General features: G+C 35.7%; 1 protein-coding gene across 1 annotated transcript; it reads right to left on the bottom strand.

Annotated features, from left to right (window-relative positions):
* Positions 1-2,397: 2,397 nt before the first annotated feature.
* Positions 2,398-15,266, bottom strand: LOC117656799 (T-cell surface antigen CD2). Its single transcript, XM_087894986.1, has 5 exons — positions 15,179-15,266; positions 7,123-7,425; positions 5,928-6,179; positions 5,320-5,448; positions 2,398-2,989 (listed from the first exon to the last, which is right to left on the bottom strand). The coding sequence occupies exons 1-5, from the start codon at positions 15,234-15,236 to the stop codon at positions 2,793-2,795; spliced, it is 939 nt and encodes a 312-aa protein (XP_087751112.1). The 5' UTR covers positions 15,237-15,266; the 3' UTR covers positions 2,398-2,792.
* Between the last annotated feature and the right edge of the window lie 585 nt (positions 15,267-15,851).

Genomic DNA, 15,851 nt, shown 5'->3' with positions numbered 1-15,851 from the left:
CTTTATTTTCTTCTATGATTTCAAAGAAAAATTGAACAAGGTTTATTGGTGTCAATAATGCAGCAGGAGGGTTACATTCAGCAATTTTCTATACAGATCATATATGTATCTCTGTCAAATTATTAGAATCATGACCAACACATCAAAAGAGAGGGGACTTGATTTAACATTAAGTAAAAGTAGATGCTTTATGCTGAGCAAATTTTTGCTCTTATCAACATGTATAAATAAGAGAAAATTATTGTGTACATAAATATATATGTAAATATGTAAGTGAATAGCCTTGAATTCTGTATTATGGTGCACATATTGTAGATTTTCTGCTTAATTCACTAAAATAATATATGACAGAAGAAAGTTTGCAGTAGAATAAATTATTGCTTAGCAAATGATTCAATTTTGTGTAGGAAATAAGTCAATTCTTTGTGATGTCCTCTTGTTTAAGATATTTATGAAGATAGAGATAAGAAATGGTTGCAGCAACATGACATGTGCTGGTCTGGGACAGAAATGTGTTGTTAGTGGGAACCTAAAAAGATCCCGCACACATTAAATATTAGATAGATTGTCTGATATAAGAAGGATGGATCTGAAAAAAAATGTGCTGAATACCAAAACAGTTGTATTTAGGTTTAGGTTTTATTAAATTTGTATACCACCCTATTCCCGAAGGACTCAGGGTGGTGAACAGGCACAGGATAAAATACAGAAATACAAAAGTTAAAAACAATTTAAAACCAAATTAAATAATATTGGCCCACGACAATTAAAATCCCAATAAATTTAAAACAAATTAAAATTTCAATTTAAAATTTTAAAAGAAAGGGGAGAAAAATTAGGCCAGACCAGCTTGCTGGAATAAAAGGGTCTTAAGAGCACAGCGGAAGGTGCGCAGATCCGGGATCCTCCGTATCTCCGGGGGGAGCTTGTTCCAGAGAGTGGGTGCCCCCACAGAGAAGGCTCTCCCCCTGGGGGCCACCAGTCGACACTGCTTGGCTGACGGCACCCGGAGGAGACCCTCTCTATGAGAGCGTACTGGCCGGTGGGAAGCTATTTGTGGTAGTAGGCGGTCCCGTAAATAACCAGGTCCTAAGCCATAGAGCACTTTAAAGGTGGTAACCAAAACCTTAAAGCGCACATGGAAGACCACCGGGAGCCAGTGGAGCTCGCTCAGGAGAGGTGTTACACGGGAGCGCCATGTTGCTCCCATAACCACCCACGCGGCCGCACTCTGCGCCAGTTGAAGCCTCCACGTGCTCCTCAAGGGGAGCCCCATGTAGAGAGCATTACAATAGTCCAGGCGGACCATTTGATAGTGAAGATGCAAGTTATGCCAAAATATTTTTTTAAAAATAAGAGAAAGCGGTGAATTTATATTCCTTGGTAGAATATTAACCAAACACAGGAAAATGGATGCAAATGCAAATGACAACAAAAGGAAATGAGTAGGATATGGTTTGTTGTAAAAATGATTCTTTTTAATGAGAGAAGCAAAATGACTGCATACGACGGTGTGTCTTTAATTACTTTGTTATAGGAAACTGAGAGAATTTTAAAACAAAAAGTAAAAAGAAATTGAATTAAATGGAAATGACTTGTAGATAAAATAAAGATAAAATAAAGAATGAGTGGTGAATAAATTAAAATTGAATACAAAAGTAAATGCTTACCCCAAAAAAAAAAAAAACAATGACAAGGGAAATCACTAGAATATAAAATAAGAGCAACCCACTCTTTACTAGCACTGATAATGTTATGAATGATGATGATGTTTCGTAATGAAACCTCTGGAAGAAAATAACCATGCTGAGAAAGCACCAAGGACTCTCCATTTTAACTGTTGTTGCTATGTGAATCCTGTCAGTTTTGGAAGACAATTTTCTTTTTGCTTCTAAACTGCCACATATTTTAGCTGGGGAAGTTGGGAGGGGGTTGTTGTTGGAGCGGTAGAAAATTAGTCATAACAACATTCCGTACTCAAGGACTTTTGCCTGACTTTTGCCTGCGTCTGATGGAGACTGCCTGAAGATTGTATCCGGTGGAGTGTGAAGAGTTGATTGGACAATGTGATGAACTTGTGGGTGTGGGGCAGGGCTGTGAACTCTTAGCTGGGTGGGGAAAACCTGGAAGCTTCAGATTCGGGTTTTCCCAGATGTGCCAACATGACATCTCTAATAAATTAGAACTTTGAGGAAACTGAGCCCTCAGAGCTTTATTTTGTTGGGGGTGTTCCTTGGAACCCTGACATTAACCCAAATATCCTAAATAACTAAGCAGCACCCCGAAAGGGGACTGAATGGGGTGCTGAGCCCCAGCATCAACCTAAACTTTGGGTGGTGCGAAGACTCAGTGAAGATGGAAGGGAGACAGAAGATTGCAGAACAAATATAGAACAAATTGAAAATTTCTTCTTTTTATTGTTTTAAATGCAATTCTCTGCGTCTGTATTACACAAATATAGTGCAAAACTACAAAGATATAGTATAGGAAATATAAATATAGGACAATGTCATACAAGAAAATACTTAAATTGCTTGAAAACAGCAGCAGTCATACAATCATTAAAACAGGCCAAAACTTCTCTAGTCATGAAGTCCTACATAGTTTTTTGTGTGGGAATAATAAGTTACTCTGAATCTTCTGATTTTTTAGTTTTGTTTCTAATCTATTTGCCAACAGCCACACTTTAAGCCTGCTCAGAGTTGGCTGGCTAACCAAGTTTACAGGCATTGCAATGCTAATATGGAAAGCAAAAGTATTTCCTCTGAGGTAAGTATGCAACACAAAAGCACTTAAGGTCTTTCTTTTATGCGCCGGGGTGGTTTCGGATGAGGGCATGATTTGGAGGGAGCAACCTGTTGTTGCTGTTCAGAAGGAGGTAACCTGCTTTTTTGAGATGGTGGATTACAGCCAGAAGAAACAGGAATCTCAGGAAGTTTCCTTTGTTGCATGTGATTTTCAATCTGGATTTGCAGAGCATACTCTTCAGCTGCAATAAGGACAAACAAACAAAAACTCTGAGTAATACTGCTTGACCTAACTGAAGAGCAGCAGTACAAAATCAGCTCTGGGTGTCATGAATTTTATTCAGAATATCACAAGGGTAAAGTAGCATAGGATTATTGTCAAGTACTCAATTTCCATTACTAATTCAAATCTGGACAAAGCTAGACAGTCTCAGAAATGAAGAGCCTGCCATATCAAAGTTTCCAATCCAGCACCAAGGTCTAAGTCAACCTTTCCCAAATTGGTAACATTACATCTCCTTACAATAGCCAGCATTGAAATGAAGAGTTGTAATCCAATATATTTGGGGGCTACTGATTGGGAAAATCTGCATCACGATGACTTGATTATCACTTGGCTGCCTTTTGTCTCTCATCTCCAGTCATCTCTACTTCATATCACTTTTTTAAAAAAAAAAAAAAACTTATTTCAGGACACAGTCTCAGAAAGCCTTGGTAAATCATTATCATCATCATCCACTTTAAAAAGTAAACATGGATCAGAAATAAAGAATATTATTAATTGAAATATAGAAAAGTACAAAATAGATGTACTGTACAAAATTCTTAGGTTGCACAACTCTAGAAATAGTAAAATACAAAAAAGGCCTTTCTCATTAAAAAAAAATAAGCAAGATCCTAAGTCCTACTCACAAAATATACGTAATTAAATCAGATATAATTAAGCAATATACAATATAAAAGTCAGGAAAATCTACTATCAAGACTAATCAGAAGCTACAGAGCCTAATCAGAGGATTACTCCTATTCGTTAAAGTGAAACTAAAGAAATTGAGGAACAAGAAAGTCATTTGACATCCAAAGAATAAAATTACAAAATAGTGGGACTAATTCTGAAAGACTCTCAACTTTGACTTCCCTGTTGGAGTAGTGGGGATTGCCAAAAGTAGCCAAGGAAGCTGACTAAGTAGATTTTGTTGAGATGTTCCTGCTCAACGGTGAAGATAGGGAGAAGTACAGGGGTGAAATGCTCCCAGTTCGGACCGGCTCGGGCGAGTAGGTAGCGATGGCAGCAGGCAGTTCGGAGAACCGGTAGCAAAAATCCCTTCCCCCCCAGCCTCCAGCTTCTTACCTTCGCATGCCTGCCTTGCTTCGCTTGCTGTAGTCCCTGCAATCCATTGCATCAGCAAGCAATTGAATCTCTCTGCCTGCAATCAAGGTCATTGGTGACAGCTCTTTCTGCCTGCCTGCCTGCCTGCCTGCCTGTAAGTTTTTTTCCCCTTTGGGAGCTTTAAAAAAATAGTTAATTGGGTTTTTTTTAGTTGTTCTTTTTTTAGACCTAGCCATTTAAAGTTTAGGAAGTTTTAAATTTAACTGCTTTTATATAAAAATAAAAATAAATAAAAATAAAATAATATTTGTGCAGCTTTCTGAGATTTAGTGTGTTTTTGTAGTGTTTCACTCTAACTACACAAACACACAAAATCTCACAAAGCTGTATGTGGAATTTTGTGTGTGTAAAGTGTGAAAGTTGGTTTTTTGGGCTTTTTGTGGCTGTGTGAGGTTCCTGCTTGTTGCAGGGGCCATTTTGGGCCTAGCACAGCTGCTTTTACATTGTGGGTGAGCCAGTTGTGTTGTGTTGTGTTTTGTAGGTTAAAAAAGGGCAAAGAAGTGATGTTGACTTACCCACGCCCACCTGACCACCAAGCCATGCCCACCCACTCACCTGACGACCAAGCCATACCTACTAATTAAGCCACGCCCACAGAACCGGTAGTTAAAATTTTTAGATTTCACCCCTGGAGAAGTACCATATTGCATTGCCCCAGAGACTGTTTAAAGGTTAATTTAACAAAATCAAATCTAGTTTTTGTCTGCTCTTTGCTAATCTTTGGAATATGTCCCATGATGGAGCATTTAAGGTGAGGTTTTCCAAAAATCTATGCTTGGCAGAGAAAAAAGAAAAAAAAACATGTACCCACTCAACACATTTTAATAATTTTCATTTTTAAAAATGAGGAACCAATTCAATTTACAATCACAAATTACAAATTATTTTATTTAATTCAGCCTTGTAGAGATCAGGCTGAAAGGCAGAGGAAAAAAATCACCCACTTTTATAAAAATCAGGCTTTTTTGGACACATTAAGTAAAATGCTGTATTTTCTCTCTGTTTCCTTTCTTCCCTTCCTGCATGGGCCAGACCTGAACTTCAGTTTTCATTAAAATATATCGAGAAATTAATTTAGGGCATATATATTTCACAGTGACTAATAGATTTAGCATGCTTGGTTGTTAGAAAGAGAGAAGCTTGTTCAGTTTTAAATGGAAGGAATGCCAGGGAGGGAATTACCTTCCCTTTCACGTCTTTTTGCGTTCTTCCTTCTGATGCAGTAAATAATCAAAGCCAAAAAGATCATCAATGTGACTACACTTCCCATGATTATCATGATGAGGAATATAGGTACTGAATCAGGTAAATCTGAAACACAGAAAAATTCATAAGAAAATATTGTATGTATGTAGTTATACAAATTCATGCATGCACATAGAGAAGGGAAAGCGAGCATATACAAAAGAGGGAAAAAAACAGTCTATTATTTTTTCTGCCCTCCTAACATGTTTTTAAAAAGGGGAAAAACACAAAGCTTTTATTCTTGGCTTCCTTAAAAATGGTTTCTTGAATATATCACAGTTGGCATAAACAATCAACTAACAATTTCATTTAGCATTTATTCATGTAACTGATTTGCTCTGTCACAATTACAGGTACTGTATATATTTAGATAAGTTGAATATTTCACAATTGACTTAATTCATGTTAAAAATTACAAATTACCACTCAGTCTGAATTTACACATTAAGCCAGAAACTAAACAAACTGTATTACGATTTATATATTTAATATTCCAGGCTATATAGTCTAGCATTCAGAAGTGTGTTACGAAGCTAAGTAAATACCTTCTCCTGGACACGTTATTTGTTTCTCGGTATGATTCTTCCCAGAATTAACATCAACCTCACATCTGAATTTTCCAGAAAGGACTTTTAATTGCAATGTCACCTTCCATGTTCCATTGTCATATACTGGTTGTACAAACATTTCTTTACTATCTTGAAACATTTTAAATTTGGGTTTTGGTTCCTCAGAAGATTTCACCTCACATGTCAATATTCTTTGGGAACAAAGCTCATTGAGTTTTAGTGGAAGCTCTGAAAGAAAAGAAATATGCTCTGCTAAATGATTTAAATACACCATTATTTTTTTAAAAAAAACAATAATTGCGTAATAGAAAATTAAGTCTTTATCTTTTCGACTACTATTTCCATGCAGAGCCATGGTGGCTTAGAAGTATAAAATGCAATATTTCAGGCTCTGTGTACGGCCAGGAGTTTGATCCTGACTGATTCAAGGTTGACTGAACCTTCCATCCTTCCGAGGTCGGTAAAATTTGGATATTCGGATATTCTGCAGCAAGATTATGCATTGTTTTAATTCTTTGTTTTGGATTGTATGCATGTAGTGGTGCTGACAGATCATTTTTTGCCCCAATTATTGGCTCTCCAGATGTTGCTAAACTACAAAGCCTGGCATCTCTTTTTGCCAAACTGTCTGGTGCTTCTGGAAGTTGTTATTCAACAACATCTACAAGGCCACAGATTTCCTACCCCTGCTTTATTATGTTCCATATCTTTCCAGTCCCATACAACATCATCTAACATCAACATGAAACTGTTAGGAAATGTCATTTTATGGTTTCAAGAAACTATCATCAATACAAAGTTCAAGTGAGGATTTCATTTCTGATCCTGTGTGAAAAAATATTTTTTTTCACAAATTGCAGGCACTTGTCTTCTAACAGAACCATGGTATCATGATCATGTTATGTCAGTGTTGAATGTTTTCCAGTGGCAGACAGGTTTTCTAGCTCACTTCAGTCTAAGAGACTTGGTTAATCTAAGATGTTATTTCCTGATGGTTGTCTATCTTATTAATGCTTATCAATTTTTCAAAATTTATAATAAAGACCATATGGGAATATCACCCACAGAAATCCAACTATGGCCAATCCAAAGTGCCAATTTGAAGGAGAAAAGAAGTAAAAGAGAGGTGCTCATAGGTTGATGAAGGGTAGACTGGTATTCAAAAACTCACCATCAACTTGCAACGTAATTAATTCATTAAATAACTTATAGCCATCTTCATCATGTCCTTTTACTGTGTAATTTCCAGCATCCATTTTCTTCAATCTATTTATTTTCAGAGTTCCATTAAGAAATAAGTGGTATTTATCTGGTTGTTTTGTTGACATAGTAATCTTATTAGCTGTACGATCTGCAATAAACATTGAGTCCTTAGTCCAGATTAAAATATGTGGTCTGGAACTGGGTCTGGGTCTGGGAAGAATAATTTGGTTTCCAATATAACTGTGAATCTTGACATTCTCGGACACAGAACCTACAAAAAAAATGAACAATTTTTTTTCCTTAGATTATCAGTGGAAAAATATGTTCTTACTGCTTTTTAAAATTTATCAGTTTCCTACATATCTTATACAGGGTTTCATCTTCCAAAGAAATTAACATCAGTGTTAAACACATTGCCTTGATTTAAAGTATTTTGCACATATAACAGTGGTAAGCATAGAAAGTGTTTGGTGCCTACAGAAGCAATTATATTAAAATCAGTGCTGTTTTGTATTATTTGGGACAAGTTTCATAACGATCGGCATTCAGAAGAGCCTGTTATAACAGAATTGGAATAGATCTTGAAGGTCTTCTAGTCCACCCCCCTGCTCAAGCAAGAAACCCTACACCATTTCACACTGTTGTCTAATATCTTCTTCAAAACCTCCAGTGTTGGAGCATCCACAACTTCTAAAGGCAAGTCACTCCATTGATTAATTGTTCTAGCTGTCAGGAAATTTCTCCTTAGTTCTAAGTTGCTTCTCTCTTTGGTTAGTTGCCATCCATTGCTTCATGTTCCTGTGTTGACATGCACAATAGAACTTTCAACCCTGAAGCTGGCCTGACTAAGGCCATTTTGAGACTTCAGTGCTGACACACTGAAGAAGAGGGATAGGGAGGGAGAAATAGAGACAGTTGGGGTGTTGCAGTCAAAACAAAATACTTTCTCTTGGGAACCAAGGACATTCCCGCAGGTGCTTTGAAAGGAGGGGACCGGAGTCACCTAGCAACTGGACAGTATCCTGATTGGACCATATGACTGATTATTTTGAGAAAGTGACAAACTTTTAGTTTTAATTAGGTGAAAACCATGGGAATAATTAGAATCGGTTTTCACCAGCCTGTGCCAATATGCCATATCCAATGAACCTATTCTTTGAGGAAATTGCCTGCCTCAGAGTTTTGTTTGCTATGGGTCGTGTACTTGGAACCCTGACAAAAACTTTACTTTAAAAAAAATTAACTTATCCAAACCAACTTCCCTTTTACTCATGTATATATTGTAAAAGATAATACCTTGAATAAATAATAACTATATAAATATACCCAAGTTGTTTTCTCTGGCAACTATACAGAAACAGTTTTTAATTAAAATAAATTTTTATTTGAGTATAAATATTTAAAAAAACATAACATAACATATACACAACAAACATTTATACAACATATACACAAAAAGATTATGTTTTCTTCTTAAGCATTTTTTCAAAGTGACATTCTACAATTCTACTTATAATATATTTCTTCACCTCTCCTTAATCTAATAACATTTTTTTAAAAATCGGTAATATTCCCCCTATATTTTTTGTTTATTTCTCATTTTTAACCAATTATACCAATTATTCCATATTTTGTAATAATCTGATTCTTCTCTTTCTTGCATTTCTTTGGTTAACCTATCCATTTCAGCACATTCTAAGATTTTTTTCTATTACTTCTGGTTTCCATCCAAATGTCAATCATATCTAACCCCACTTTTAATTGTTTGCCATATTAGCAGTCGTGGGATTCAGCCAGTTCACACTGGTTCAGGCAAACCGGTAGCTAACTTTCTGAACAGTTTAACGAAATCTCCTTCCTTTTCTTTTTCCCACCGTATGAGCTTCATCCTGTCAGGAAGGCAAGAAGGAAGCAGTCTGGTGTGCCTGCGTGTGTTGCTTTTTCCTAATCCTTATCTTTTTTATTGCCCTGCTTAAGTGTTTTCCAAAACAGAATACGAGCTCAAATTCAAAGCCCAACTGAGGGCATAACACCTCAATACAAATTTTCACCCATCCAGCCCACAAACTGAAAGACATTTCTATGTTCTGCTCTGTGCTGATAATGCAGATGATTCAAAAACACCTATTGGCCTTAGAGGGGTATTGAGAACACTAACATGGTATTGCAAGGAAGACTAGTTAGTACTTAATTATCAGAAAAGCAAAATTATGGCATTTGCCATAAGGCAAAGGCCCAAGAACCTTGGCCAAAAGATTGACCAGGCCTCCTGTTTCAAATACCTGGGGTAATCCTTTATTCTACCAACAGTAGGAAACCTCATGGGAACTATGTTGTGGAAAATGCACAGAGGTGCTCATCTGCCAACCCTGAATTTCAAGACAAGAGGAGGCCACAATTTACCTGCAACATTCAAACTATTCAAAACTGAGCCAATAGCACAACTTCTTAATAGTGCCCAACTGAATCCCATTTCTTATTCTACATCATTAGAACTAGTTAAATCCAATTTTTTAAATATTGGGCCTTTAAGTCCAAAAATGTGTATCTGATAACACCCCAAAACTGGAGATAGGCCTTATGAAAATGGAAGCTAGAATGTAGGTGATTGACTCAAACTATTCTTTTTCCCCTTAACTTTGCTCATTTCACATGAAAAAAGGCAGTGGCAACTAAAATCTCATCTTTGGCTTTTTCTCCAGGTTGTCTACTCAGGATCGATATGATCATTAAATAGCCTGTAGTAGACACAGAGCAAATAGTGCCCTAACCTTTATTGCCAGTGAATCCAACAGTATTCTGTCTCCCTTATGACATATTTAATTAATATTGACATACCTAACTATTGGAGGGCATATACTCTGGCACAACATTATGTAAACATAGCTGACTGTGAAGGCTGGAACTGGAGAATTCCCTGCCAGAAAGACAAGTGCTCCTGGGCAGTGGTGGAATTCAATTTTTTTTTACTACCGGTTCTGTGGGCATGGCTTGGTGGGCGTGGTGTGGCTTGGTGGGCGTAGCTTGGTGGCCATGGCAGAGGAAGGATACTGCAAAATTTCCATTCCCACCCCACCCCAGGGGAAGGATACTACAAAATCCCCATTCCCTCCCCAATCCTGGGGGAAGGATACTGCAAAATCCCATTCCCACCCCACTCTAGGGCCAGCCAGAGATGGTATTTGTGGGTTCTCCAAACTACTCAAAATTTCCACTACCAGTTCTCCATAACCTGTGAGAATCTGCTGAATAGCACTCCTGCTCCTGGGATTCTGGACATAAAGAACATTACCTTGTGAGATGACAAAGAGATGCTACTGAAGGAATAGTCAAACAAGAGGCAGCATAGCTCATAACTGGATGCTGATCAGGGCAAGAGATTCAGAAGAGACCCTCACTAGTTTCTCGGGCTATAAAGGAGACAGAGGTGGGATTGTACTTTCAAACTTGCAAAATTTTGTCAGTGTAGCTTTATAATAAAGTAGCATTAGGTCATCTGGTTATCATCCCTAACTGGTTTATCCATATGGCCAATACATGGGACACACTTGCCATAATAAACAAAAAGTGATGGGAAAATATACATAAGAAGTGCAGATAAGATTAGCCCGCACCTTATTTTTTCAAAAGCGTTGAAGATATGTTTCTGGGAATGCCAAATTGATTCAGATTGATCAAGTGACTTGTTTGATGGAGTTCATAGCTTCAGAGGATGGGAGAAGTTTTAAATTATGGTATTTTTATTGCTGTATGTACCTGGAGTCATCATGTGTGAGTTGGATGACGACATAAATTTGTTTAATAAAGAAAGAAAGAAATATATGCTATAGAAAACTGGACTCTTTGTAAATGTTTTGTTCCATGTGGATTTGAATTATTTCCATGGATATATTATTTTATTTGGCTAAAGCAATTTCTGTGGGAAGAATTATGTTGAAAAACTAAATACAGGTAGTCACAACAAGAATTGAGCCCACAATTTCAATCATATGTCGTAACAGTTATAAAGTGGGTCACCAAGTGACCAGATATTATTTTATGACTTTTTTGTGGCTGCGATCAAGCAAACACAGTGATCGCAAAGCAAATGTCACAGCTGATAACTGAATGCCACTGAATAGATTTGCGTTGTTAAGCAAATTATTTTTCCTATGGGGAGGGATTTTGCCAGAAACTGGAAATAAACATCAGTTTCTGCCAAAAAAGCCAAAAATTGCAGTCATGTGATCACAGGATGCTGCAAATAATTGTAAATGCAGCTGTTAACAAGCATTTAAAATGCAGTCATGTGATCATGGCAGGGCCCCAGACATTAGAATTTTGACTCTGGGGATAAGCAGCTTTTTGGATATCTGCTGTAACTTTCAACAGTTGCTAGGCAACCTGTCATAAGCACAGACTACCTGTATTCTCATAGCCATTTCACAAAGCCCCCAAAATCATTACAAATGCTTTGAGGAATGTAAAAATAGGCCTTTTTTAGCTTTGCATTCCATTTCTCCCAAATGCTCAAATTGCCATTTAGTTGACTACTCATCCAATTTAATAAAATTCTTTTCATAACTACTTTTGTTTTTTATCATCATGAATATTTTAGTATTGTCTACAAACTGCTTACCCTTAACTTTTATGAACAAATTAAAAATACTGGTCTAAACATAGGTCCTTGAAGGAGTCTATGTCTTTTTTCTCTTCATTGAGAAAGCTGCCTATTCTGAGCTATGATCTTCAATTTAAATTGTGAGTCTGCAATTAGATTAAGAGGAGAAGGAGAAGGAAAAGCTAATAACACATGCATTCCTTCAGTCCTAATTGTGATAAACTGAATGAAACACAAAGATAATTAGACCTATAGGGATATGTTTATGAGAATAGAATAGAATAGAATAGAATAGAATAGAATAGAATAGAATAGAATAGAATAGAATAGAATAGAATAGAATAGAATAGAATAGAATAGAATAGTAACTTAATTGTCACTTTGAATGTACACTTATCGGCATGCATTAAAATGAAATTTCATAGCGTACAGCTCTCAAAGGGTCACCACCTCCAATATACACTACATAAACATGACAAAATAAATAAATAAATAAATGCAAAATTATGTATATATCCACAAATAATATATGACACAGAGAAACAACACAGTCTAGCTCGGATATATACATGTACTGTACATGGTGAGTTTAACAGACAGATGGCATAGGGGACAAAGCTTTTACAGAATCAGTAGTCCTGCTAGAAATACTTCAAAACCTCCTCCCAGAGGGCTGCAAGATGACTTGCAGATGACTTAGTCTTTATTATTGAAGAACCATTAATGTAATAAATAAATTGCTAGAAAGCATTGGAAGTAGCTGGTTTGAAAATTAATAAAGAAAAGACAAAGATAATGACTAAAAATATGTTGGAAAGGCAAAAAGAAGAATTGATAGAGATTTCAAATATTTCGAATAAGGTAAAATATTTGGGATTACAATTGACAATGAGGTGTAGTTTACTTAAAGAAAATAATTATAATAAGCTTAAGCAACAGATAGGACAAGATTTGGAGAAATGGGGAAATTTGCAGTTATCTTTGATTGGCAGGATCGCAACTATTAAGATGAATATTCTACCTAGAATTTTGTATCTGTTTCAGACAATTCCGATAAAGCTGGGTAAGGAATTCTTTGTGGATTTGAATAAAATGGTGTTGAAATACATTTGGCAGGGAAAGAAGGCAAGAATAAAACTGAAACTGTTACAAGATGCTAAAATGAGAGGTGGTTTTGGTCTACCTAATTTTGAACTATACTATCAAGCAGCTAGTTTAATGTGGATTAAAGAATGGATAATATTGAAAAACACTAGACTATTGAATTTGGAGGGACATGATTTGTTGATGGGGTGGCATGCCTTTCTATGATACAAAGGAACTAAAAAACGGGTATTTTAGAAGACATCAGATACATGAAGCACTGTTTTTGAACTGGGAGAAGATTAAAAAATATCATTATATGAAGATCCCAGTCTAGGTATCTACAATTGAAGCCTTTTCATATTCAATGATATTTAAAGGGGAACATATTGTTAGATATAGCGAACTATTGGATGAAAAGGGTGAACTCAAACTAAAGCAAGACCTGGAAGACCAGGGATTTAAGATGGATTGGTTTTCCTACATGCAAAAATTTTCTAGATATCGAGAAGATTTCAAACAAGAAGGTGTTTATAATGTTTTGACTGTTTTGGATAAGATACTAATGGGTTCTGATTACCATATAATTAAAAAGTTATATGGATATTTGCTAGAGGTAAAATTGGAAGAAGAACAAGTTAAAAAATCAATGATAGCATGGAGAAAAATTTTTGGTTATAGTATTGATTTAGAGAAAAGGCAAAAATTGTGGTCACATAATTATAAAATGACAATGTCTACAGCATATAAGGAAAATTTGTATAAGATGTTTTACAGGTGGCATTTACCCCCGACGAGGATAGCCAGAATGTTCAAGAACAAATCGGAGAAGTGTTGGAAGACCCCAGGATCTTACTACCATATGTGGTGGACATGCGTTGATAAAAGGAGATTTTGGACTAAGATACACACATGGTTGGAAAAAATGACAAAGAGACATATTGACTTTAAACCAGAGATATTTTTATTAGGGATATTACCAGAGACATTTAATAAAGAACTGCAATATTTAATTGTGAATATGAGACGCGAAACATCTTCAAAGAAAAACAAGAAAGTCCTGTTCCCTTTTGAAAAAGCACCTTTGGAACTCCTAATTTGTTTTGTTGATAAAATTCTGAATGGCAGTTATATTTTTCATTGCACTGCTTAAGGGTAGTCAGAAAGGTTATCACTAAACATTTCACATTCAACATTTTCTCAAACATTTTTCCCAACTTCAATAGTTCATTATAGTAATGCTGCCGTAGATAAACGTAATCTGTTTTTGGTTCAATCCTATTTATCTTTGGGACTGTTAGCAACAGGTAGAAAATACCTACCCAGTATAGGCCAGTTGGGAGGGAGCATTATGGATATATATAACCAAAAGATTAGAGGAAAAGGGCTTCACATTCAGGAACAGCTTGCTCTGGTGGTCAAGATAACACATACCTTTCTAATATTTAGGAAAACTATAAAAGCTATAAAACTATAGAAACTATAAACTATACTTTAAAAAACTATAAAAACTATAAAAGATAGAAAAATCAACTTAATTTGACAGTAAAGATGGTAAATAAATGGATTCTATTTTATTTCAAAAGGGGTTCAGTATGGTATTTTATATTTTAAGTATATAGTTTAATGTGCATATAGTTTAATATTTTCCAAATAATGAAATCCTAAATGAAAAGAGCGTCAATTGAAATTTTGATAGAAGTGTTCTGTTTTTATTGCCTATTACAAATACAATTTTTAACAAAGCAATTCGGCTGATTCTAAACTATTTCAGGTTCGTTGTTTTTCAGTGTTTGCATTACAATAATATTTTTCTCTGATAACCTTTTTCTAAATGTTTGTATTAAACTTCTGGGTGTTCTCAAGTATTCACAATATTGCATCATATGTTCCATAACTTCTAGAAGGTTCGTAGATGACTTTCATAAACATCAATAAAATTGTACAAAATCCAAACTCTACTAAATCCTAGGAGACTCGTTTCCAATCTTAACACTGCAAGTCACTAGATCACTAGATAAGTGATTAAGATGTTAGACTTGGACTAGGAGGACCCAGGTTTTAGTCCACTCTCAGTTGCAGCAACTAAATGGGAGATTTTGGACCAATCTTTTTCTCTAAGTCCAATGTCTCAAAGACTAGCCTAAGGACATTCACTAACGTTTCACTGACACCTTCAAATCCAACATTTTAGCCTCTGAATACTCTCCTTTCACTTTCAAAAATTTTATTTTAATAAATACTAAACTGTAATAACTTTGTTACTACAGTGAAAACATTTGCAATAAGAGTTCTTCACATTTGCAAAGAAATTCAAAGAATGTTGCATTTTTAAACTCACCTTCCAAGCTGAACAAGATCATTAGAAATTTAATTAGGAATGGGTTGCCCAAGTTCATGTTCAAGGCTGTTTTTATCTAGAGAGACAAGGAACTATATGACACAGCTTATGGTATCTGACACACGTACATCATATTGTTTGTTTTCTCTTTCTCTTCCTCCCTCCCTCCCTTCCTCCCATCACCCATGCATCTGAACTTCAGCTTTTCTTTCTCTAGAAATAAAAATAGCAGAGTAAGTTATAATGGCTATCAGTATCTTTATAAGCAGATATTGAAAAAATATACAACTGGCATTTTTTCCTTTTCTTCCAAAATCTTTATTTTCTTCTATGATTTCAAAGAAAAATTGAAAAAGGTTTATTGTGTCAGTAATGCAACTGGAGGGTTACATTCAGCGATTTTCTATATAGATCACATATATATGTCTGTCAAATTATTAGAATCATAACCAACACATCAAAAGAGAGGGGACTTGATTTAACATTAAGTAAAAGTAGATGCTTTATGCTGAGCAAATTTTTGCTCTTCAGCAAAATGTATAAATAAGAGAAAATTATTGTGTACATAAATATATATGTAAATATGTAAGTGAATAGCCTTGAATTCAGTGGTGGGTTCTAACCGGCTTTACTACCAGTTCTCTTTGTGCATGCGCTTTGCGCGCATCGCCTC

This window comes from Pantherophis guttatus, chromosome 5, assembly GCF_059756535.1.
Source record: "Pantherophis guttatus breed Tessera chromosome 5, ASM5975653v1, whole genome shotgun sequence".
Lineage (NCBI taxonomy): Eukaryota > Metazoa > Chordata > Lepidosauria > Squamata > Colubridae > Pantherophis > Pantherophis guttatus.
The sequence above is the reverse complement of the archived record's forward strand: the minus strand, read 5'-3'. Positions and strand labels throughout refer to the sequence as shown.